Here is a 25,963-nt window from a genome sequence, read left to right as displayed (position 1 = left end):
GATGAATACTGCAAAATGTTTCAGTTTTCCATTGCAATTTTGAAACTCATTTGCTTTGACTGAATTTACACTGTGTTTATGTAAATTTATAAACACTGTAATAAATTTATCTACTTACAGAAAATAGAAATTTTACAAAAAGGCTGGAGAACATTTGTGAAACACAAATTCTAATTTGACGAGTATAATCACAGAACCTGATTGAAATGTACACTGAATCACAAAGCAGAAGCATGGTATGTGGTCTATAAATCTAGCAAACCCCGATGAGCATAATCCAAAATTCAAACAGTTGTTAACAGCTTACATATTTTAAATTACATACATGTCATTTTTTGTGGTGGCAATGACTGTGACTCACAACCTGGGTTTTCAGAGTATGAATGAGGACCACTGTCAGGTAATGGTACCAGTTTGCTACTTTGCTTTTTATAGAAAGCTCACTCTCTATGCTATATATATAGTTTCTATATAGAATTATATATATATGTATTTTTTTCTCTACTTCTGATTATACTTTTTTCTAACCTAGAAAAAAGGTTAGAGAATCTGTGCCAGCATGTCATTCTTATCTGGCTCTATATCAATATTACCTGCCACACTTATAAGAGCATTCATGGGCATAGCCATTAAACCCCATGGAATGGGATATTCTCCAGTGTCTTTACTCTGGAGATGTTTACTTCCTCCAACCCTAATTTTGAAGCTGCTTTTGTCTCCTTTTGTACCTCTTGGGGTCTGCCATGTCCCCTGTTTTGCTCTCCTCCATATCCCCTTTGAAAGATCATCCTCAAACAGTCCTTTGATATACTATTGGGTTTTTCCCCTGCTTAATTTTGTACTGAACACATTAGTTTATTTACTGCACAAAATAAACCTAATCTGTAGAGGACAGATTTACTATAAATCTAGAGAACACTTACACGTCACATGAGAAACTGCACTGGGGCCGATGACAACGTTTGCAGTAAGTGAACTGGTCTCAAATATTGAAGGAGCCTGTATTATATTAGAAAGCAGATGTTTCCCATTGTAGAGCTGCTCTTTCCAGAGTATAACTATATTTCTACTTTGCCTTCCCAGTGCTTGAAGCAGCAGGTAAACAGTTAAGAAATGGAAGCAGCAAGCTATGTGTAGTAGAAATGGGCTGGTTTAAGATTGGTAGGGGGAATTAAAAAGCAGTGCAAGAAGCAATTTTTAAGTTATCCTGTACAAGTTCTTGCTAGGGAGGTATTAGCCGCAAGGGAGATCACATCATCTGGGAGCAAGAGAATATAACAAATGCAGGATCCGAAATAGGCATGCGGGAGACTCTTACCATATGTTTTGGTCATGTCCTGATATACGTGAGCTGAGGGAGACAGTTCTACATGTAATAGAGCCAATAATCAAATCTGAAGTACCAAGGAACACAACTTGATGTTTCCTTAGAGAGACCCTAAGTTTGCAACAGATGAATAAAGAGAGAATGTAGAAGATACAAATTTGTCTTTAAGCAAAAAGGAAAGAAAAAAGGCTTTAAAATGGAGGGAAGGGCGGGGGGATAAAATTTTACACTGTTCCCAGACTGGAAAGCAATAGTAATGCCTACATCAGAAATTTAATTAATTGTTGTTACACTGATAAAGATGTGATATACCACATCAAAGACTGGCTAAATGGTATTTGGAAATTAATTTGGATTCCTATTAAACAGAGCTCAGAGGAGCTTCCCAAATGAATAACTTGTTTGTCAAGCAGTGCTTCCTTCTGTTTATAAAAAGTCTTCTCAAGCAAATACAACTATTTTCAACTGTTCTTGTTGCTTGAAATGCACAATGAGATTCATCGCTAACCAGACATTCATGGCACATTCAAATACTGCAAATTATAATGCCTTAGTATCTTACAGAGGTTAGATATTGCTTACTTCTGTTCCCTGTAGGGATGACTTATATAAAGTTACCTAAAAAGTCTTATATTTAATGTTGTCAATCCATGTTTGATTTTAAAATTTGCTTTTGGTGCTCTGTAGCTTGGCCACTTCAACGTGCTTTGGAGATGAACACAATAGAAGCACAGCGTACTTGTTTTCTGTGGCAGGGGGGCTAGAACTACATGATCAAGGACCCTTCCAACCCAAACCATTCTGTGATTCTGTAGTGTTATTAGCTTTAAATATTCTTAAAACAAAATGCAAGTGGAAACACATTAACCATAGAAAAGATGTGATTTCAGGTTCTGATCTCTTAAGCAAGTTATCCTGTTGAATGAGCACACAGTTTACTTGACAACTGTGCCAAAATACAGTAAGATTCATGATGATCACCACAGTTTCTGCTTTTTGTTAAATGAAAAACTCATCCCTGTGATTCTGCCCGTGCACTGTTTTTTTTGATAGTGTAATTTCACCTATGTCTCTGGAAGTTCTTCTGATCTTACACTAATATTTGTGAGTTCAAAAGAAGATAGGATTTAGTAGGACTGAGTTTATGTGAAGACAGAAAAAAAAAGAGATATATAAATGTTATATGTTTTGCTTTATGGTGTGATGGAAACAACTTTCAGAGTTGTCTGTAGAACTGCAGCTGTTGGAGTATCCAGAGAAGAAATCCATATGTTCTCTAGACAAGCAGATAAGTGATCACCAAGACAAGGAGGTGGTTTTCTCCAGCACAGAAAGCAATGTGTCTTATCTGTAGACCACGTCAGCACTGATTGATAGCGTTGCAGAGCTGGTAGCTGGGTGTTTGAGCTCCCAGACAGCCTGACTGTTGGGTTGTCTAAGGCCAAGGAGCATGACAGCTCCTCGCTGCTTAGCTTCCCAAGGGAATTTTTATAAAAGAATGTCCCATTAACTTTATAATTTTTGGTTCACAGAAAAACATTTATTCATCATTTCTAGGAATGAATTTTACCCTCTGGTTTCATCCCTTCACTTTTCTATGTATTTCACCTCTCTTAGTTTTTATTTGGGTTTGTATGCAACCGTTTGCTTCAGCTGTTAGAGAAGAGAGGATTTTTCTTTCTTTTTGCCAATTAAACTTATGGGGTTTGGTCATCATACTCTTAGAAATTCTATCAAAGGGTAGCTCTACGGGAGTAAATCTCTATTGTTTGCATAGGTGTGTTTAAAAGATTAAGGCTGAACAGACATTCTCATAATAGACTAGGGATCAATGAAAGCTCTTCTTTCCTCAAAAAGCTTTAAAGCTTAGCAGTGAAGTTGATTTTTTATTTGTTTGTTTTAAATATAGAGGAAGTTGCATCTTTTCCTGGGTTTTTATTATTTGTGTGGTCTTTCATAGAGTTTCTGAGCAAGAATTACCCAAGGTCCCACTGGTCCTAAGCTCAGTTTTAGATGACAGGAGAGACTTCTCTCCCTGCTTGTATTAGAGGCCACAGATTGTCTAGGAGATCTCTGCAGTAGGCAAGGGACATTTCCCCCTCCTATTTGTGCCACTTTCAGCTTTTTGATTTCTTCTGTTTTCGTTCTAACAACACACATTTGAATTTCAATGGGGCTTCACAAGGAATGGGATATTACTCTGTGGGACTGGAAGTAGCAGATTCAAACTCAAGACAATGCACTGAAACGGCAGGGCAGGAAGGAGAAGCCAAGGTGGCACACATGCTTCAATGACTACACGATTTCATGGCCAATAAGCATTTTAACTTAGTGTCTTGGTTGGCTAACTTTTGTGTAGGCAATTGCAGGAGGGGAAGAGACTAAGGCCCTGGGTTAGTGGAACAATTACATTCATGCTTTAAATCCCTTAAGCACATACTTAATGGCCATTGATTTCAATGCTCTTAAGAGCTTTGCTGAATCAAGGCCTGACTGAGGGTAAAGTAAAGGACTGGTGGTGAAGTTTGTGAATCGTCCTCATAGCTATAGACCCCCAGCTAAAGCACTGGCGAGAAGAGGACCTCAAAGACCAAGGAGGTTCTTCCCATGGCAAGGTGGCAGAAGGTGAAGGACAGAGCAAGCAGACGGGTTGTTGAGGGGAAGAAGTCTGAATGACCAAAGATGTTTCAGTTGATACTCTTCTGATCATGTTATTTCTAAAAGTGCCTATTGCTGCAGGCTTTCCTCATCCTCAGAGGAGCATTTTCTTTGGTCTTTTTCCGTGATAATAACTTGCTTAAACACGTCAGCTGCAGATGTATTTCTGCAGCTGAAGCCTGAAGAGGCTACAGCCCATATATGTCATTTGTGTGTGTTTTCTTATGTGTGTGTCTGCAGGTGCTCCCTGATGGGGTTTGATTTAAACCGGCACTGGGCAAATCCATCTCCTTGGGCTCATCCAACTCTGCATGGAGTGAAACAGCTCATCATTGAGATGTACAACAATCCGGTGAGTGAGGAAAGGTGGTGCCAGCACAGCTGCTTCCTGAGGTACTGATTCATTGTGCAAGATGCCAGTAATTCTGACGTGGCTTAATCCAGTGATAAAACAAAATAAAAGAGAAGTAAAACAACACCACCCCCACTGCATGAGATCAGGGAACACTTGTGTCTTTAAAGTCTTTTATCATCAGAGTGGAGAAAGCAAGTGAAATGAAGTTCAGCCCAGATTAAATATGGAATAATTCTGAAAGCAGGGCCTAAATTCAGTCGAGCACCTCTCATCATGTCCTGAGCTGGATTCAAAGCAGCAGGCCCCCCAGATTGAATTAGTGAATGGCACTGATGTTTAATCCAGTGCTCTGGCAGGGGCTGCTCTGCAGCGTGCAGAGCATGAGGGGGATAATATTTGCAAATATTATATAAACACACGCACTCGCACTCGTGCTCACTCAGAGAAGCAGAGGTGTTCTTGAAGGTGAAATCTCAGCTAATCAGACGAGATGGATCGCAGAGAATATGGAGGAGTGGGAGGGAGGCAGACAGCTATTGAATGTTTGACATCAAAGCGCAGAAGGATTATTGAACGTGGCACCTAAGAAAAACTGCTGAACAAAGATAGAGATTGGGTAGGAAAAAAATCACTGCCTTAAAAGTAAGAGGAGATTTTATAGGTTATTCTTTTTTCTGTATGGAATTCCTGGTATTTGTCCTTTCTTTTTACTTCACATCATGGAGATTGCTTTGGATCTTTAATTCCCTGAAGTTTTGTTGGGTTAGTTTTCTTTTCTTAGTGTATAAAAAAACCCTGGTTTGCCTTGCTAGTAAAGAAAGAGGATTCTTACCCCTGGCTACATCATTTATAGGATAAGAGCTCCTTTAATTTAACTCCTGGTTCTTCCAATACATCTTGATCGGACTTTTTATCTTCCAGATGGTAGTAATACCTGTACAGAAGGGGTTTTAGGTACAAGAAAGGTAGGTTAATAGATAAGGTCCTTACATACAGAGTGAAATCCAATTGCATGGAAAATATTTTCTTAGACTGCTAATTGTTTGGCACAGGATTTGTCTTTCTATTCTGTTTGTACAGGACCTAGCATTCTGCCTGTGACCAAGGCTCCTAAGCCCTGCTGTATTAGTGATGATCATGGAAAGTACAGAAAGGAGCTTTACAGCCAGCCTGGTATTTTCTCTGTTTCCTTCCCCAAACAGCAAGGCAATTTTCCTTCTAGATGAAGGAAAGAACATGCAGGCTGCTTTTCTTAAGGGAAAATAAGATTTTTTTCCAAGAAAAAAAAAGAGGTCCTTAAACATTAGGAGAAGGTTGGTATAAAGAAATGCTTCTAGATAGCAAAGCAACAAATCCTGGCACTATTAAAGGTCATTATCAGTAAAATGGGGGGATTCTTTTCAGTTTTGTCCCATTCCAGGGAAGCTTTGAAAACTCTGGTAGTTCCCAGCTGTGAACTACCTTATTACTTATTGCCTTCATGTGAAGAGTGAATTTATTTACTATGGTGGCTAAAATGAAAAACCAAAAGAAATGTTTGATCAGAGTTGGTCTGAATTGGAAATGTTTTCTTTCTCCATCCCTCTGCCTCTCACCCCTCCCCAGTGAACAACCTGAGATGAACCAGTTCCAGTTCATTTCCTTATGCAGGAAAGAAAAAGGAGCCTTTCAAACACGAGTGTAACATTTCATTTTCAGGGTTATTTAATTTAGGAAAAAAACCCCAAAAAACTATTTAGAAGCCCTTTTTTGGATTAAACCACCAGCAAAGTTCTCGTGGCTCTTCAGAGTTCACTTCTCAGTGAATTAGCTACTCACCTAAAAACTTTCTTGTCTGATTTTATCATCCCCTAGTCCATACCAGCCTGTCTGACAGTTTTAGAGACCCTCAGCAATACAGTGCAGTATGTGGGATTATTGTTTTTTTCTTTTCAGGCAATACCAGATTCTTAGTCCCTCTGATTGCCATGATATTTGTATGAACAGACTATAGACAAAGTGCTGAGACAAAATGGGAAACCATGGCTGGGACTGTACATGTGCCATCCTGCTTTATCAGTGACTGTTTTCATTAAGTTCTTGAGATAAAAAAAACCCACCCTGACAGAGTGCCAAAATAACAACCTGCTTTGAATCACTTCAGGCTGCAAAAGCTTTTAACTACTCTCCAGTGTAGAGTGTAACTTTTAGATGAGTAATACATGATAGATGGTTGGCTGCATGCAAAGGTGAACCAGTTGCAGGAGGGCTGTTGTCAGACTGCGAAAGATCAGGGATTATGCATTTGAACACGTCTGTCCTGCCACCGTCTCCTCGCCTGAAGTCTTGCCAGACTGGGGGATATGGAATGAAATAAAATGCAAAGTAAAGTTCTCTGCAAAATAATGCAATAAAAAAATAACCTACCTCCCTCCCAGTCTAGACAAGATCTGCCGTGAGGAGCTGTCCATGAGAGATTAGATTCTTTAAAGCAGAGGCAGTTCAGCTTCGTGTTGCCATTGCGGAATGGCTCAGTGCTGGTCTTTGAGATGTATTCATTCCCTTAAATCATTTAAGGAAAACTAGCTGCTATAAGAGCATAAAACCACATTTTAAATATTGCTGCATAGGAGGATTTTTCTTCTGCTGCTGCAGTGTGGAAGATAGGCTGTTTCCTTTGAAAAAGGGCTCCTTGTGGAGGGGGAGGGTGACCGACACAGAAATAAGTGAAGTGGGTATGAGGTGCACACACAATGCCATAGCTACTGTGATTCCAGCACTGAGTGGTCCAAGGCTAAGTGCTTACTGTAGTTACTGTATAAAAACAAACCCAAGCACCTGCGGTTCTCTGTCCTGGGTTTTACAAAGAGTGCTAGTTTTGGTTTTAGTGTTTCAGTTTCCATAATGACCATATACAATTTAGGGGGGAGTAGATGAGCCAAGAAACCAGAGAATGATAGGAAGCTTTTGATCTCCATGTCACTGATTTTGAAACAGTCACTCCTGGTGGGAAGTCACCGTGTTGGCCTGTGTGAAGCAAGGGGATATTTGCAGTCGTTTCTAGTGCTGTCAGTCTTGCAGATGAGACTGAAGTGACAGACTTGCTCTTCTAGATCATGTGCTGTTGGCAGAAGACATTTCTGTCTTTAAGTACCTTTCCCTGCTCATATGCCAATCATCACTGCCTTCCCACCTCTTCACCCGATGGTATGTGTGCATGGCTCCCCCGTCTATGCTGGAGCAGGTTAGCTGCTTTAGCTCAGAACATTAACGTATTGTTTAAACCAAGCCATCTGGCTTTTGTCTGGAGTATGTCAAAGGATGTTCATGTGAGCTGTTCCAACGGCTAAACTGTGGGGCCAGGAAGTTCTGCTTGGGCATGATAACATACTTCAAGTAGAGGGCTGTTAAGAGAACGAACGTCAATAGCCTAGCTAAGGAATCTCATAAAGCATATATGCACAGCTAGATTTAAAGACATGAATAATCTGATTGAACTCAGCAGTGTTCCTTGTGCATTTATGGTTCAGCAGGTGCTTAAATGTTTTGGACTGGGGATAAAGTGCTCAGCACTGGCAAGCTCAGGATATGGATGGTCTACAGAGATCAAACAGTCCTTATCTCTGAGATAACACGAAGCCTCAGAGACACAGAGCAGCATAAGGGCTTGATTGTTGGACAGGTTTCGTGTGGCCATTCAGCACTTTTCCCAACAAGCAAACACATTCTTTAAAACAGATTTAATGAGTGAAGTTAGGTAGTGTGTCCACTGCCAGCTCAGCCCCCTTGAGTATGTGCATTGCGGTATGGTCTTTAGCCATAGGGGCTCATGTTGTTCTCTGAGTTCTCCAAATGGAAAACTTTCACATAATAAGCAGCTATTCAACGTTTTGTTTTAGCTTCAGTGTTCATTGTGTAGCTCTGTCCTGTATTTACTGTGCGCTATTCAGATCCTGCTCTGAGGATAGAATTGTTAATCTCGTGGGCTTTTCTGTATTGCTCAGTGCTATACCCTGGGAGCATTTCAGAAGTGTTAATTAATTATTTGGGGGGAAGACACCCCTGTGAGAGACAAATACTTTATCCTTGTATGGGTAGTAAAAGAGAAGCAGAGACAGTTATAATCATAGCTACCTGCTGATTTGACATAGATTATTTAAGATGCTTGGGATCAGATTTGTTTCATGCCATTCACCAGGGTTTGATATATCCGCTGTCTCATTTCCACCCCTTCCTTTCCCAAGGAAGATTGGGATAGGCTATTTCTGTCATGTGGAGCTCTTAGGGCCTAGAAGACAAAGAATGTGCAGTGACTGGTCACTTGGGAAGCATTTGTTTCGAGTGATTTGACCCCCTGAAATGAAATTGCAGTGATGGGATGCAGTGCTCCCAGGCACTCTGTTTGCAACACTCTACTTTGTCTTCTTGCTTCCATCTTTCTTTTATTCTGCTCATTTTCCATGTCCTGTTGTCATTGAGGCTGGAATCCTACATTTAATTGATTCTTATGTTAGACACTGTTCACCTTTGTGTCCTGAGTGACCCGAAGACTTGATCAAAAAGAAAAGAAAACAAAAAACCACTCACCTGGGGTGTGCTCATTCATTATCATCTGCTTCGTCATGCACACATATACCAAAGTTTTAAATTATTTCTGCATAAGTAACTTTTCTGTTTCCATTCCTTCCTTCTGAATGCTTGGTGTTGCAGCCTTTGCATACTTTTAATACTATTCTGGGTGAAAGTTTTGAATCAAAGCAAAACATACAGTTGAAACAAAGTCCCAGCATGCTGAAACCTGAGTCATCTGCTGGGCTGGAACCTTTAGATCCACCACACAGACATCTGCCACAAGAACTGATGAATTAACTGACAGAGGATGACAGTCTGCTCCTGCTGTGGCCTGGTGTGAGGGAGGGAGAAACACTGCCTGTGGGCTCTCTGGGTATCAGCTGACAACAGATTTTATAATAAGGAAGGATGAGTAAACATAATACTGAAGACTTGAGGGAGATATTTAGGGCTGAATGACACCTTTTAAGTTTTTGAGAAGATGTTTTAAGATCCCATGTGTAGGCTTAGATTTGAATAAAAGCGTGTTTCCAACAGGCCAGGTTGGATGGGGTTTTGAGCAACCTGGTCCAGTGGAAGGTGTCCCTGCCCAAGGCAGGGAGGTTAGAGCTGGATCATCTTCAAGTCCTTTCCAGTCCAAACCACTCCATGATTCTGTGATTTTCCTGTCTCTGAGGAGGCCTTGTTTTTTATCCAGTTAGGCTTGGGTATGCAAGCATTAAGACTACATATGAATTAACATTTGTATAATAAATCAATGTAATTTATATTCTTTGGCAGGTTACTACATTCCTCTTCATAAAGAGAATATTTCTACTTTCTTCTGAATGTATTGAATGTACACTCTTCCAGTCCTGTTATCATCTATCTCTATACCCTTTAGAGGGAGATGATAATCCTTCACAAGGGTTGGCTCCCCTGAGTATATCATGCACCTTCACTATTGCAGAAAGACAGTAGTAATAGCTTTGACTGGGGAAATGGCCTGAGCTGATCTCTGAGTTCTAGCTTCTTGCTTTCTCTGCTGATAAACCTAGGTATCGTAAGGCAGGTGAAGTTAAATGTCGATTGGTGTGTGGAGCAGGTTAGTGTAGCTGGTTGAAATGAAACACATTTTATCCCCAATAATCTGTAACTAACTGTCACTGCCTTTTGCATGTTCCTCTGACTGACTGTTGTTGTCCTCAGACACTGTTTAAACTGCCTACTGTCAATGCTGTTCTTAAACCTACTTCTTCTCTAGGTCTTCAGTACAGCATCCAGTGTGTAATTGTCAAGGACAGCGGTTTTGACGGTGTGGGAGCCATGTTCAAAAGGTGGCACAGTGGGAGTGCCCCATGGGCTGCACATCCACCCCCCAACATTCTTCATTATCATGAACTTTTGTAACGATGGAAACCAGGATTTTTGTTTTTGTAGTATCCCTAGTTATAAAGACAGTGACATATTTTGAGGAAAGCTTTCCAGTTCCTTGGAAAAATAGGTCACAAAATGAAGACTTAGAAACCTGTATCTGATATTTTACAGCTTCCCACTGTCCCTAATGGCAGCATTGCTTTCGTGACCTCCCCTCATCTCTGCCTTTGGCAGTTCTACATCCTTCACCAGATAACTCCACATTAAGAAAAGTGCAGCTGGTCTCCGAGATGCACGGACTTGGCTGGAACACGACATAAATTTGATTGTTGTCAGTCCTGCAAATTGTGTCAATCTTAGAGGCTCTACTTCCACTCATCTGGTGAAATGATGCTATTAGTATTATCATCAGTGTGATACTGGATAGTTGGCAAATAAAGTATAGCAACAGATTTTGCAAGGGTTTCACATCACAGTTGTACACTTAGGCTTCTTATACTATAAGCCCACAAGTAGTATTATCTAATCTAATGTTTGAATGACTGGAAGCAATTGTTTTCTGTATGAAAATTCTTTTCCCTCATCATCTCCCCTGCTTCTGTTATAAATTGGAGCAGCACAGTGGAATATATTTCACTGCAAAATTATAAGCTGATTCTCATTCCAGCTGAAGCCGGTTTGGATGCTAATAAATGTTTGGAAAGGCTGTGGGTTGGGGTTTGGTGTTGCTCAGAAATCACACAGAGCCAAACAAATCAGCTGAGGTCTGCATCATCTGGTATATGGAGTCATAACAGATTAACATAGGGTAATGAGATCTGTAGCATAACACACTACCTGGGTCCATTTTGCTGTTAGCAGAGCTCTTAGACTTCCTTCCCCAGCTAAACAATACAATTGAATAATCATTGTTAACACAATATTGAATTTTAACAACCTACTAGGAAGTGATGTTCAGATAGTCCCTTAGATATCCTGAGTTGTCATTTGTACCTGATGGTTTTCACTCAGACATCAAAACAGCTATCATCAGGCATCACATTCTGCCAATAATTCTCAACCTAATATAGTACATGTTATTCTGAGTTCTTCTCAAGCAAAATGGCCAACATGCTGCCTCTTAGTTTTCTCCTCCTGAAATTGGAAGAGATTTTACCTCTTCTTATGCAGTTTGTGTTCAACTTTGATAACCCTGCTGCTGCTTTCTATGGTAATGTTTGTGTTTATGCCAGTTTGTTGACACTGTAGAAATGCCCTGTATCACTTCTATCTTGCAAGTCCCTTTTGAGTGAAGTGTAACTTTTTTGTATTGCAAATATAATTCTTATTTCAGTTCACTGTTGAACAAAACAGTAGTAAGGGCAACCTTTCTTTCACTGGTGCTAGGGTGTAATTTAATGTGATGTACTGATTAGTGTCTAATTCTGCAGATTTTGCTTAGAATCAAAATCCTAAGCACCTGCCATTTCCCACCTCACTGTTGGGATAGCATACTATGAGTTAGTAATGCTCTAGCTAACATATTTCATGTAGACTGGTAAAAAGTATTTCCATTAAACTCTTCTCATTGTTTAATATAGATATTAAACATAATTGGGTATATACTGAAAGAAATAAATGTGATGTGCAGGATCAGTTTGTTAGCTGTAGCATTTTCTGATAAGTGACCTCATGGAAGTTGGTGTCATGGTTTAAGCCCAGCCGTAAATCAGAACCATGCAGCCGCTCTCTCATTGCCCCCCGCTTCCTCCCCCCCTGCTCCCAGAGGGATGGGGAGGAGAATAGCAAGAATGTAACTCCCACGGGTTGAGATAAGAGCAGTCCAGTAACTAAGGTACAACACAAACCACTGCTGCTGCCAACAATAATAATGATGGTACAGGAAATAACAAGGAAAGAGAATACAACTGCTCACCACCTGCCGACCAATACCCAGCCCAACCGAGCAGTGATCTCGCCCTTCCGGGTAACTGCCCCCGGTTTATATAGTGGGCATGATGTGTTGTGGTATGGAATACTTCTTTGTCTAGTTTGGGTCATGTGTCCTGTCTCTGCTTCCTCCCGGCTTCCCCTCTTCCTTGGCTGAGCATGAGACTCAGAAAGTCCTTGGTCAGAGTAAACATTACTGATCAGCACCTAAAGACATCGGTGTTATCAGCACTGTTCCCAGGCTGAAAGTCAAAAACACAGCACTGAACCACCTACTAAGAAGGAGAAAAATGACTGCTACTGCTGAACCCAGGACAGTGGGAATAACAGTTCAGAAGAATTCCTCTGTTTCTTTTACTCAGTTTTAACAAATCTACTTCCAGTTTGCTCTGGAGTAAACATTCTTTCATGATCCAGTAACATGTTCTATTTTTCTGATAGGTAAAGCAGCTTCTGATGTTAGTAGCTTCCTTCCATAGTCCTTTAAACACACAAAATATTATGAGAAACTTGCTAGTCACAGAGCTAATTTGACACTAGAGTAGATTATTTTCAGAAGATGCCGAATCTTTACCACTGGAGGCTTTTATGACAGGTACTTATTGGAAAAGGTTTAGATAAGAGTTAATTTCCTTTTGAAGAAGTCGAATACCCTCAGTAACCTCTACAGATTTCCTTCTTATCTCTAATTGATCTATGATCTTTGTCCCTTCTCTTTGTTTTCAACACGTAAACTGCCTACATGTGTATCTTCATGTATAAAAATGTATATATAAAAGTGAATTTAGAATTTCTCTGGTAACATCTTAGGAAACATTGACACAGTTAGATGAAGTCCTACCTGAAACTGTGAACTCCTTCTTAAAGTGATAGTCATGGAATGGATGAGCTGTTCAGGCCACCCTATGTTAATAGCCTTATTTTTTGCAAAGACAAATTTATAACTTGGGAGTTATAAGCCATATTTCATCTAGAGAGGCTTTTGGTTGGTTTTGTTTTGGTCATACTGATATGTTCATAGTCTAGCTCTGGATGATGCTCCATTATATTTTTGTCACATATTCTAGACTCTCCAGGAAATGTGTCTACAGCTACCAAATTTCTCTCTGTATTTAAAGTGCTAATCATATCACTATAGTGTTGGATCTCCGAGACAGCGTGTGGTTTCTTTGGCTGGTTGGTTAGTTTTTTTTGCTATCCCCATTTAGTAGTCTTTGTACAGAATAGGAACAGTTAGAGCTAAATTCACCTCCTAAAGAAGAAGGAAACATTTTAATCCCAGAGATAAAGCCAAAATCTCCTTTGTTTCAATGTGATGATGATCAGTGTTTGCACCTGACACTTCTAAGATGTTCTTTTCCATTAAACTCAGACAATCTTTGAAGGCCTGTAGACAAATTGTATGTGGTTCACCATCATATCTCTAGATAAGTAGCCCTTTAGTTAACTCTTCCAGTTTCTCAAATGTTGTATTTGCATCTTGTGATTGGGGCTATCTGTGTGCAGCAGCGTTTGCAGGTTGCTACTCTAAACATCAGGCACATGGCTTTTTTTCTCCTGTAGCTTGCCATTGTGAGAAATCTTTGTACTGCTGTTTTTTGTTCAAGGCAGACATGTTAGTTATGACCCTCACTTTGCAGTGATCTACTGTGCACCTTATCTTTTCTTCCTCATGTTTTATTGCCGTTACACGGGACTTGCATTGTTGCTTTCTTAGTTTTAGCTCAGCAGCTCCGTCTCTTTCCACAGCTCTTTAGGGCCTTTAATCAAACCTCTCTTACCTTGGATCAAAATATTATCCATCAAAGCTTTAGTGTCCTCTCTACCATCAAAACATGGTTGTATTTTCCTGGGATGTGCCTAGGGGGCTGAACACAACTCAGATATCCCTCTGAGGAAATAGTGTCTCCTAAAATAGTGGTTTGAAGATGTACAGCCATGTTCTCTATTTTTCTAGGGGCATCTGCCAGCACCCTGCTGATGAATCAGAGCCATCTCTTCAAAGAATTTACCCCGTGTCAGTTGAGGAAAACATTCCTTTTGTATAATACACAGATATTTCTTTGGTCTGAGTGTACAAGAGAGGTTCAGTATGGCTTCTTTCCTCACTCTCTTGCATCTTCTTTCTGCTCTCTGTGATTCTTACAGCTGTGATTTTATCGAATTCCTCTTTTACTGTCTGCTTTGGGGAGACAGGCTTGTGTTTTGTTTATTTTAAGGAGCATTAAATCAGGGAGTGGCTGACACATCCAGTGCTGTGTTGAGAGCTTCCCTGAGCCTGAGACACACATTTAAGCTCCTCCTCAGTAATTCTGGTTTCATGTTTCTCCTCCCCTTCTCTGTTTTTCAGTGAGACACAGGGTTTGAGAGGTTTTTTTACCTACTCATGGAAAATTCCCTTTTTGCTTCTGTTCCTTCCCCAAGTGCTTTATAAACTGGGTCAGAGTCAAGGTCAGTGACAAGTCTGCTTCACTCAATGGTTATGTTTGAACTGATGAGCACTGAGGAGAATGAGCTCCTGAGCGATACAGCAGTAAATTCCAGCTGGCTCTTGCCATAGCTTCTTAGAGATGGGGCTTCTCACAGGATGCAAGTGGAAATGCCTGGAATGAGCTGATTTTTCCTACTTCAGACAGCATTGCGAACATGCCCTTTGTTCACATAGCTCAATTTTCCGCCTGGGATTGCATTTGCCTTTTAAGACACAGGGGCAAAGTCACTGCCAGGCCTTTTTTTATGTAATACAAAAGAGCTCTTAGTATTCAAAAATGATTTACAGACAGCTGGCCAAGTGTTTGACCTGACTATGTCTGTTCGTGCTATTCTACTGGTTCACTATAGCTGTAATAGAGGCTTACCCAGCCAGTGGACAATTAGCCCAGTGTATGCAATGAAGATGGTAAAGTGAAATGCTGATGTTAAATGAGGATATTGACATAATAGCATCTCAATCAGTGAGCACTGGAATAGCAGTGTAAAATTACCCACGAATAGTAGAGGAAACCAAGCCAGTGGAGGAGTGATATTATGGTTAAAAGAAAGCTCAGGGGAAAAAAAAAATGGGAGGGAAAAGGGAAGAAAAAAGGCAGGGAGTGAAATCATATCAAATACTGAACAATCTTAGAATCTCATGCCAGAATGAGATAGCAAAAGTGAGCTTTATAATATGCTCAGAATTGCAAAAGAAGCAGTGAGGACTCAGGACGTAATGGTGGGAACTGATTGTCATCATTTAATGTAATGTAGAAGCTACGTTTATACACTTTAAAAATGGCATCTTCCTGAAACAAGAAATCAAAGAATCCAAAAGCAAAGAGTGTTTTTTTTTTTATCCCTAAACAAGGATTAAGCCTTGATCAAAGGTGTACCTCTCAAAGGATCATTCTGTAAACACGCTCAAATTCATCATTCCTGGTGGAGTGCAAAAGCCAAAAAGTCCTTAGATTGGCACACACTTCTGAATGGGGACCAACATCAAATGGAAAAGAAAGCTAAAAGCAGTAGCTAAAAGGGCAAAGCGGAACGCAGTAACACTTTCAGGTGACATAGCAGCTATATAAAATCGCCATTGTAGGAATGCACTTTTGCAGTCTTACCATCAGTAAGTACCATTACTAAGTGTATTTCCCCTATTTGAAAAACTCCACAACTTTATAAAGGGTTGCATGAGAAGTTAGCAAAGGTGATTATTAGACTGAAGAAGGCCATTAGCATTAAAGGACACCCTCTGAAGTCCTGCCCAAATGAACTGAGGGAAAAAAAAACAGTACACTCTGGCAAGTTAAATGCAAAAAATATAATAATAAAGGACAAAAACAATTTTGAAGAATAACTTGCTAAAGGCATAAAAACTAATAATGAAAACTTTTTCAAACACATCAGAGGCAAGAAGCCTGCCTGGAGGTCTACAAGGTTGATAGATGATGAAGATGTAAAAGTGCTCAAGGAAAATAAGGTCTTTGCAGAAAAGCTAAATGAATTATTTGCTTTGGTGTTCACTGTAAAGAGCCTAGAGGGAATTCCAAAATTAGAGTTGCTTTCTATAAGGGACAAGTCAGCTAACATGGCTAACAGTGGTTTAATGGTATGTGTCATTTTGGGAAAGGAATTTGCGCCTTGTACACCACCTTTCTGGGGGGTAATTGATGAACATGAAGGTAAAGGCAATCCACTACCTGCTGCATATTTTAAATTTCTGAAGAGCTTTGGCATAGCTATTAACCAACTGATTTGAAAGAAATTAAGAATAAAGCTGTCATTGGATGACATGGGCATCCTTCCTTAGCATTAAAGACAAATGAAGCTGAAAATGTGTTTTAAAAGTGAGTTTTCACATTGGGTGCAAGTTACATGTGTGGATTGTGTGGGATTATTCAAAATATTCATAAATTATTCAGGAAAAAAAGAAGGAATTTTTTTTTCTGGTGGCATAAAATTATTCGATGCCGTCAAAGATGCATCACAGAAGGGACTTATGATACTGCATGGTAAAGTGGCAGATGAAGTCCAGCGTTAATAAGTGCAAACCCATTTGTGTCTCTTTGTGATGAAAAGGAAGGAAAGTCAAGCCAAAGAAGCAGACAATAAAAAGTCCAGTGCCAGTCAGTGATATAATAGCACTTGTGAAAGAAGCTCATGAGACAGCTTCAGAATACCCTTATCAATGATCAGCTGTGCTCAAGAAGACAAAGACCATGTTAAATTCATCATTCTGATACTTCATGTTTACCTGCATCTTGGGAAAAGACAGTCTTATCTCAGAAATAATGCAATAAGGATTTTCTAGAGAAGGGTAAAGAAGAAAGAAGACAAGAAGTTTAAAATTATTTGTGTATGACAAAAGAATTACATAGTGTAGGCCCTTTGGCTTGGAATAGAGATATCTGAGGAGGAATAAATAAGTTTTTTCATAAAAAGTGTCAAATATATGGAAGTAATCAAAACAAGAGAAACAAGAAGTAATCAGTCAAAGTCTATTAATGCCGTTCCCCTAGCTGGGAGCTCTAGAAGCTGCCAAAAATAGGGTTGCTATTACTTGAGGAAGCACTGTTCGTATTTGTGCTTTCTCTTGCATTGTTTTCTTAAACAATCTGTGCTGCCCACATCCAGGGATCTCTGTGTGACTGCTTTTATATGAGTTCCTCCATGGCAAAGAATGTGGCTTATTCTCCTGCCCTCTGACAGTCTCCTGTGCTATTCCCAGAATAAAGTAGAAGCGGGTAGCCGTACGACAGCTGGGTTGGCACTATCAGTTTTATGGACAAAAAATAGTAGTTGTTCTGCCTAAAAAAAAGCTCTGTTCTTCCCTAAAAGAAGGTGCTGTTCTTCCCTTCTGATTATCCTGTGTACATCTGCATTCTTGTAATTATGGTGCTTGAAGCTACCTGAAGCTCGGTGGAGGCAGTATGCGATACCATACAATATCATTAAATTGCCACAAAAAGATGTGAAACTGTATTTTGTATGGGAAAAGCCCACAAACTGTATGATTTCCCTAGATAAGAGCATTATTCTCAGTGGAAGCCATTATATTGCCTTTGTGGCAATACACAAAGGCATAGGCTAAGTCCCTTGATTTCTTGGCATATCTCATTCCAAAATAGTAATCCCAAATAATCCTGTAGATAGGATTCTCCATTACTTATTTTTATTTTGTGCCTTTTTTATTGTGTCATCCAGAGCCTGGGCCTGAGAACAGGAATCCTGTGAGAAGAACACAGCAGCTGCCTAACAGCTTAAAGAAAAGTATAGTAACTAATGGATCCAATGGGGATATTTTAGGTAGATAGGCTTTAGTTACAGAGTGGATGACTAGAGCTTAACAAATAATAGTTTCTCTTTTGAAAAGTATAAAAGATATCCTTTGTGATTTCAAGTTGCCAGGATCTTTGCCTTTTTGAAAACTCATTCTATGAGAATTATAATGAAGCAGAGCTGCTTCCAGTTATTATTTTTCTTAAACCTAAAAAACTACACTTTTTAGGCTCAAAGGTATAAAAAACAGCTTAATGCTGGTAGCATTGCTAGCTGGATTTTGCAGGCAGCAACCCTGCAGTTTTGCATATGTTTTCTTGATCTAGAGCCCAGTTTAAGCTGTTGAATGGGGTCTGTGTCTGTAATGTTCCCTAAGTGCTATTATGCAAAGAGATTGCTTATTTGAATCATTAATCAGTCTCAGGATGGCTGCAAGTTCTTATATTTCATGGCTGGTTTTCATGATGTATGTGAACTATTCAGTGTTACTCAAGCTGCACTGGAACAAGACTTAATTCCTATTCTTGTTAAAGCTTTTCTGCTGACTATCTTCACTAGTATATGCTCAGAAACTATCCCAAACCCAGAAGAATACTATGCAAAACAGCTGGAAAAGTTCCTCAGACTATTTCAAGTCAGAGTTAACATGATAGATTGTTGTTTCCTATGTGGATGCGTTTAGTCATCTTTCCACAATCTGTTTACTATGTGCCTTGTGAAAAATCCAATTAAAATGGATGTATTAATTAGCAGAAGTTTAATTTTCTTTTTGTCAGGAGATACATTGTGAGGCTGGAATTTTATAGCATCAAAGTTAACAATAGTTCCCATCTTATATAAGTATTTTGAAAGCTTCTACTTGCTGTCTTCTGCAGTGCTGACACCAGTGGATCAATAGGTTTTTAAAACAAGACCCGAATCACCATGATAATCTAGTCTGACTTACAAAGTACTGAATATCATCAATCATGATTTTCCTAAATGGGCATCAAAGTCTGAGCTTCCTCAGCTTCTGGTGCCTTAGCTGTTAGAGAGAATGACTGATCTATAAGAGCTTAGAGAGTTTATTTTACAAGAGCATCTGGAATATCAAATCTTTCTCCAAATATCTTCAAAACCCCATCCCTGTGTTGGTAAGGTTGTTAAGATTTTTTTTTTTATATTTTTTTCTTCTTATTTTTTGAAACAAATTATTTCCTTTTCAGTATATCCACCTTCTGGGAAGTGACATATAGGAAACCACAATGTAGAGCAGGATTACTGATCTGGGTCACTTTGATGGCCTGAGCTGTAGAATCTGAGCATACTTCATGCAATAAGTCCACCTGAGTGTACAGAAAGCTAGGGGTACTCCAACACGTGAGCTGCTTCCTTCAGGTCTCTTGGGGTTGCTCATGTTCCATTGTGACTTCCTTAGAGACAATGCTGAGAATTATTTCACTGTTTCTCAAAACATTGTAAGAAGAGGAGGAAGGATCCCATTATGAGGACTGGTAACCCTTGGTTCACATAAACATGTGTGTGGGAGAAAGAGAGGGTTGCCTGAGCATAAACAGCAGCATCTAAGTGAAGATGAACACACACCATAGCAAGTTTGCAGAAGGGAGGAAAAGCGAATGATGCATTTAATGTTGCTGTAAAGGGAGCAAAATAATTTGCATGCAAAGTTTGTAAAGTGAGTACAGCTTTGGTCCCTCCTTCGTCATGGTATTTTGGTCTGGTTTACCGTTTAAACGTGTTGATGTACAGAATTTGATGGGGGGGGAGGTTGGTGTTTTTTATGTTTTTACTCAATAACACAGCAGAAAATGTAATGCTGAAATGTTACCATTTTATTCTGTTAAATAGGTTGTTGCTTTAAATGTTTTTACTTATGGAATGTCCCCTAAAAAAGATTATTTTCCAACTGTAAGAATATCTTGCATTTAGGTTTGGAGTTTCAAAAGCAGCTTCTGAAATAGAATCCTGTCCTGTCTCATTATATCTTAAATTCAAAGTTCTAAAGTTTAAAGGCAAGTGAGGAATCAGTTTATGACCTACTGAATTGTAGTCACCTCTGAAAAGACCCCATTAGCAAAGCGCTCTTTAAAGGCTGTTTGCTCAGATGTACATCAAGAAAAATCTTTTTCTGTTCTGAGTTCAGCTGATCTATTGTTTTGTATTTTTTGAAAATAAACTGCCTTCATCTTCCTGTTGGTCTTCTGCTGGGGAATTTGTGGTGGTTTATGACTTCCCCCAGAAAGGGTACTCAATGCAGAATTAAATCTCAGCAGGAATAGATTTAATCCTCCCCTATGTCTTGTAGTCTATGGAAACATTATTGCCTTTGCTTGGTTGGCAAGTCTGCCCTTCAGGAGCTGGATGTTCTTCTCTTACTGCAGTTAACTCATGCAGTAGAGACGGTGTTTTATTCTGTTTATGTCCCCTGATAATGGCTGTATTGATCTGGCCTGATGTAAGCAAAGGTTCACAGTTCGCCAAATGTTACTAAGGGTACCAGACTATTACTGCCACCAGCAGACGCATTCCATCATCCCTTAACCTCCATGTGTGAAAGCTAGAGCAGCAGGATGCCATATGATGGTAACTCAGGAAAATAGCGTGTGTCAGTATTGGCATATGTCAGACCTGGATACTTCTAAAACTAGATTGTATATTTTGTCATGCTTGTTTTGTCTGCCAAGCAAAGCAGGAACATTTAAAGGTTAGCCTAATTTTCAGTTGTTTGGAAATGAAAGCCATGATGACAATGCTGTGCAAGAACACCTATGAATTTTGCTTTCACATAAGCTAAACATTCATTTCCTTTGAAGCAATATTAAAGTTACTGAAAATGACCTACTCTCCTCTGGGAGCAAGAAAGGTGAGGAAGGTGGTCTGTTGTCCAGCCTTACAGCTCTAGGCAAATGACTTAATTGTCTCCTTGCTTGCTTGGTTCAACAAGGAATTTTCCCTAGAAGGCAAAAGCTAAAAGAAAAGGTTTTGAGCCTAAATTCTTACTTGTGGCGCCTCAAAGCACAGCTGTAGAAATGAGAACTGAATCTCCTAATACTGCTTGGGGGATTTGGCTCTTTGTTCAGAAAACGATTTAAATCTGTTTACCTGTTTTCCTAGTACAAAATCCCAGTTGTCTTTTGAAATAAGAATTATTCTAGCTTTGCAATGATGAATATGTCACATCATGATAGAATAATTTGACGGGTTTTAGACTGTTTTTAACAGCAAGAGGCCTGAGACTGTAGCTGGGAAGGGGTGGTGGTGAGAGAACAGGACTAGCTATTAGATTATTGGGTTGATCTTTTTCCCAGAGTCCAAGAGAAAGGAGAGATTGGCTGATATAGGGGGCAAACTGTTTGTTTTTTCTCTTCTCCTTGAGAGCTGGAAAATGCTGATTGCTTGATCCCATCTCGTCCTGGTTCTAGTTGGTTAATTCCAAAGATCATTCTCCAAGTGGCATGGTTACTAACAAGATTAGAGGGAGAGGGGCAGTGAACTACTCACTTGCACTCCAGAGACCCTTAGAAAGTGTGATTTGGAGTGGCTATAGGACATAGCACAAAGAGGCCTGTCCAACCTAGCATATTATTGCAAAGATTTTACATCCATCACAATAGTGGATTGTTCTCTGCAAAATCAAATATTTAGCAATTACTGGCTGTGTTAGTCAAACTGATATATGAAACTGTTGTATAATAAGGTGATGTTCTGTACACTGTTGAATTCCGCACTACTGTAATAGAAAAGGGCAATGAAAATTTATATCATAACAGACATTGTGATTTTATGTTATTACTGAAAATAACTTCAAATGCAGTTTGCTAGATCTGAAACACAGAAATTCATCCAGGTGGAATACTACTTTAGCTTCCAGTCTTGTTCTGAGCGTGCCAGTATCTTCTATTGGAGTCAGTGGAAGCTGTAAATGGTTACTGTGGCTACTTTTATCCATTCAGATTAATTTATCATCTGAACCCATTAATATCTGTGCACTGAGAGCAGTAGGAAAAGTGTATGTGTGTCTATACATATGTTACACCTATAGTATGTTTTATATGTTGTTTTCCTGATTATGTATTTTGCAGAAGTATTTGTCTGCATCTCTTCCCTGTGGAGTTCAGAAGTACGATTGGATCTAGTTATACTGCAGTTCAGGGAGAGACTAGAGCATTTGGAATAAAGCTTGAGAGTCATTTACCAGGGCATTACAAACACTATGGTCTGCACCAGGTACCCAGGCCCAAAATGCCAAGGAGAAGCTGCCATATGGCTTTGCAGGCTGGCCAGCATCAAAAGGGTCTGTGCTAATTGGAGCACAGCCCTTCAGTTAGCTGTAGGGATCCATCCTGCAGGAACTCCGAGACTGGCTGGATGACCTGATAGGAATTTTCCTTCTCTCACTTGTGGGATGGGGAGTTGGCTGGACTGCACTGCCAGCTGCCACCCTCTTTCAGGACCCTGTAGGGAGAATAAAATTGGCTCTGTACCCTGGCTAACTTTGTTAATAAGGAAGTTGATGCCCTCTTGAACCACACTGGGACTAGATGGGGTATTTAAGGTTTTATTTATCCTTTGGACTGGAACTGGTAGAACAGACTGCAGATGGAACAGATTGAATTATCCCTTCCTAAGTAGAGTTTTCACTTTCTGCCTTGTACAGTAGTTGTAAAGTGTAGGTGAAGCTCAGAAAGTTTGCTTAGGGAATTGTTATGTTTCACAGAGAGGGCAGAGTGATACTGATTTACCTCAGGGTATGCAAATATTTAAAGTCATCCTGAAATCAGTACTCTCTTCCTGTGTACTCCAAAACCCCCTCAGATTTACTGCTTGGCAGATGTTTAGACTAAGTGTGAGAGTTCTCATCAATACCATGTCTGAGTTTAACCAAGCCTCTATTCACACCTCAGCCCTGCAGCTTGTCCATTGGAGGTGTCAACCCTTTAGTCACCAGATAGGGGGGGTATGCACACAGGATCTTCTAATGCATGCTGTAGTCCCCCTGTTCCTGGAAATGGCCCTCTTGTGCCTTCTGCACCCAAGTTCCTGGCCATGGAATGACCATGGAAGCGGCTAAACTCCTTAGGAAGGCTCCTAGAAGTCTGCTTGAGGAACAATGTGCTCTGTAAGTGGCTTTTGTCATGACTTGCAAGATGGGATGTAAATTGGGAATAACAAATTGGGGGGAAATGATTTCCAAAACCAACCCTAAATATAGAGTTGCTTATTTATGCATAGGTATTTTGAGTCAAATTTCTCTGTTCTGCCTGTCTAGAAAGCATCTCTACATCCATACTGAAGATTTGAAAGACAAACAGCATGATTTCCATCAGTTCTGGGCAAAGGAAAGTACACTTGGTTTCTGAACATCTGAAAATTATGCTCCTTTGACTGTCACTGTCATAAATGATATATAGCTGGTTCTGGTATGCAAGCATGTGGATGCTGCTGCAGCTTTCTCTGAACTTTATTATTTCAGTACCAGTAAACTCCATTTATTTTAACCTTCCTCTGCTCATCTGAACTAATTATACTTTGTAGTCCATGCTTTTATCATGGTGCCACTCAGCCCCTGTGCATTAAAATTAAAGGACAAGGGCAAGATATAAAAATTCAGAGGGTGAAGTGGCTTATGTTAAACTAAGAACATGGAAAGGGCCAATTTGGTTGTAACAGTTTGACATCAGAAATTATGTTTACAGAAGGAGAGTATTTTTAAGATACAGCTCTTTTCCTTCCTCTTGCAGTATCTTTAAAACTGCCTCTGGTAATGGCCTTGAGGATTGTAGCTCTCAGAAACAATTCTCAGACAGGATATATATGAAAAGCCTTGCTGAAATTTCGCTGAAGGTGCAAAAGGACAGACGAATGGAGACAGAAGGGCAAAAAGAGGATGTTGGCTTTCCCCTCAACATCTTGTAGTAGTAGGCATTTTAACGCAATTTTGAATAACCTCATAGAATATGAGGGAAACAGCTTTACTGTACATTGGGCAATAACTGAGTAGGTTTGACATACCTTGTGAGGTGACACCCTTGGATGTAATAAAGTGACTATATTAAGTCTAGGAGCAAAATAAATAACACAGAGGTTATTAAACTCCCTGTGTTATTCATGACCATGTTGTATTCAGCAAAAATTTCCATTCTTAAATCTGCTGCAAGCTGCCATGGACAAATCAAGTCTCTCCTATGAAGCAAAGCAGGAGTCCAGGGAATGCCATGGCAGGCACATGGCCAGGTTATTTTAGAGCATACAGAGCACTGCTGATGCATTGAGGTGGTATGCTAAGAGAAGAAAACCTACTAAGAAACAGTTCATTAGGCTTCTCAGGGGAGTTGCTAACCATTCCTACGTTATTATAAGAGGGGGTGACCAACTTGTCTCCTTTGAAGACTTGTCCTTTTATCCAATTGCCAGCCAAATGAGGAATCTAGAGACAAAAACCTTCATCTGGCTACATTTAAAGGTGTATCATAAAGGAAAATGCATTACAAATTTTGCTTGAGGGGCTGCTTGGTGCCAAGTGGCCTTCAGGTATTCAGTCGCCTGGCAGTGGCACTTCACTGCTTGAAGGAATCTTAGGGCTATGTGTGAGGGATAGATAAGAGTGCTTAGGAAGAAATGGCATTTATTCTGAGTAGAGATGCATCTGCAGCCTCCCTACTGGAATATAATCCTTGCAGTTCTGGGTTATTTCAATCACCCTTAGAAGACAGCCTCTTAAATCTGGCCGTCATTCAAATGGATTTGCCCACTGCAGCGGTACCACAGCCGTGACCAGCTGTGGAGCATGCTGCTATCTCCGCCACAACAAGATGATGCATTGATTTCTGTGTTAAGCCGCACCTACAGAGCCAAAGGAAAATAGAACAGGAAGGTGAGGCTAATTTGAGGGGGAAAGGGAGGGTATCAGTCAGGAATCCAGTGAAGCATGTACTTTTGCTAGGAGTCATTGGGCCATGAGCATGTCATGGTTGGCTGGGTCCATGTAAGGAAAACTAATCACTATTGTTACCAAACCTGCCTATTTTGTTATCTGGTCAAATTCTGTCCCCTTGTGACTGTATTTAAAGATCAAACCTTATACTTGACACATTTGAGCAGAGAGACCATTACATTTTCCTACTTTTTGTTTTCTAAGAAATTGATGTTTTAAAAGTTAGGTCTTAAGTTTCACATCCAACTCGAACTGGATCAGATGCCGTGTTCACCCACCCAAGGTCAGTTTGCAAGCCCTGCCAGCAGGAAAAGGAAGGTGAATGTGCTTTCACTTTTCTCCCTGCATCATTTGGTAAAGGAAGGAGCAGATCCCTTTTGCTGTAGGTGGTTCACAGCCTTGAAAATGACTTTTTACGGGTGCAACAAATGTTTCACTTTGTGCCAGGAACTGTCCCTTTGGATATTGAATGAGCAGATGCCTAATTAGCCTATTATTTACCATGGTTGAGATAGCTGAATTTTGATGAAAGAGACTTTACTTTAATCACTGATTCATGACACATATGCTCATATCGTGTATTAGGCTGTTTAACCTTCCACAAATATAGTTGCCCCATGCACCCTTTTATAAATACCCTGGCAACTGCTCTGTCTTCCTTCGTTCTCTGTGAGGGGGAAGCTTGGGAGCTCCCAAATTGGTCCTTAGTGCCAATAATGCGTGTATCAAATGCAAGCAGAAAACACCGAGCGGCACAGGGGCACTGTGTAGTTTAGGCATAATGCTAGTTTTTAGGGGAAGGAAGAGTTGCCTATGCTGGGGTGGAGGGGGCTTGTTCTGAATCCTGCCATGCACTGCCTGAATCTGCAAAGCTGAGCTGAGGCATCCAAGAGAACAGGTTTCTCAGGATAACCCTGTATTTTTGGGGCAGGTTTCTTCAGGATACCCCTGTATTTTGGGTAGTGCAGCTGTAAACCCAGAAGGACAGACAGATGGAGATGGGGTTGTTCTAGGCTTCTTTTCCACTGCTCCCAGTGTGGTTGTGTTAAACCCTATCACCCTCCCTTGTTTCTTTTCTTCTCTGGAACATGTATTGCAG

General features: G+C 40.1%; 1 protein-coding gene across 2 annotated transcripts in view; it reads left to right on the top strand.

Annotated features, from left to right (window-relative positions):
- Nucleotides 1–25,963, top strand: part of LOC134165953 (BEN domain-containing protein 5) — a 954,442-nt gene that overhangs the window by 790,868 nt on the left and 137,611 nt on the right. For both annotated transcript variants that reach the window (XM_062623212.1, XM_062623211.1), the window contains exon 9: nt 4,226–4,337. In XM_062623212.1, coding sequence (XP_062479196.1) covers nt 4,226–4,337 — 112 coding nt within the window. The remainder of the gene's footprint in view (nt 1–4,225; nt 4,338–25,963) is intronic.

The sequence above is a fragment of the Pezoporus occidentalis genome, unplaced genomic scaffold (genome assembly GCF_034315485.1).
Source record: "Pezoporus occidentalis ecotype Australia unplaced genomic scaffold, CSIRO_AGI_Poc_V1 ctg25, whole genome shotgun sequence".
NCBI classification, from domain to species: domain Eukaryota; kingdom Metazoa; phylum Chordata; class Aves; order Psittaciformes; family Psittacidae; genus Pezoporus; species Pezoporus occidentalis.
This window is presented reverse-complemented; position numbering and strand designations above follow the sequence as displayed.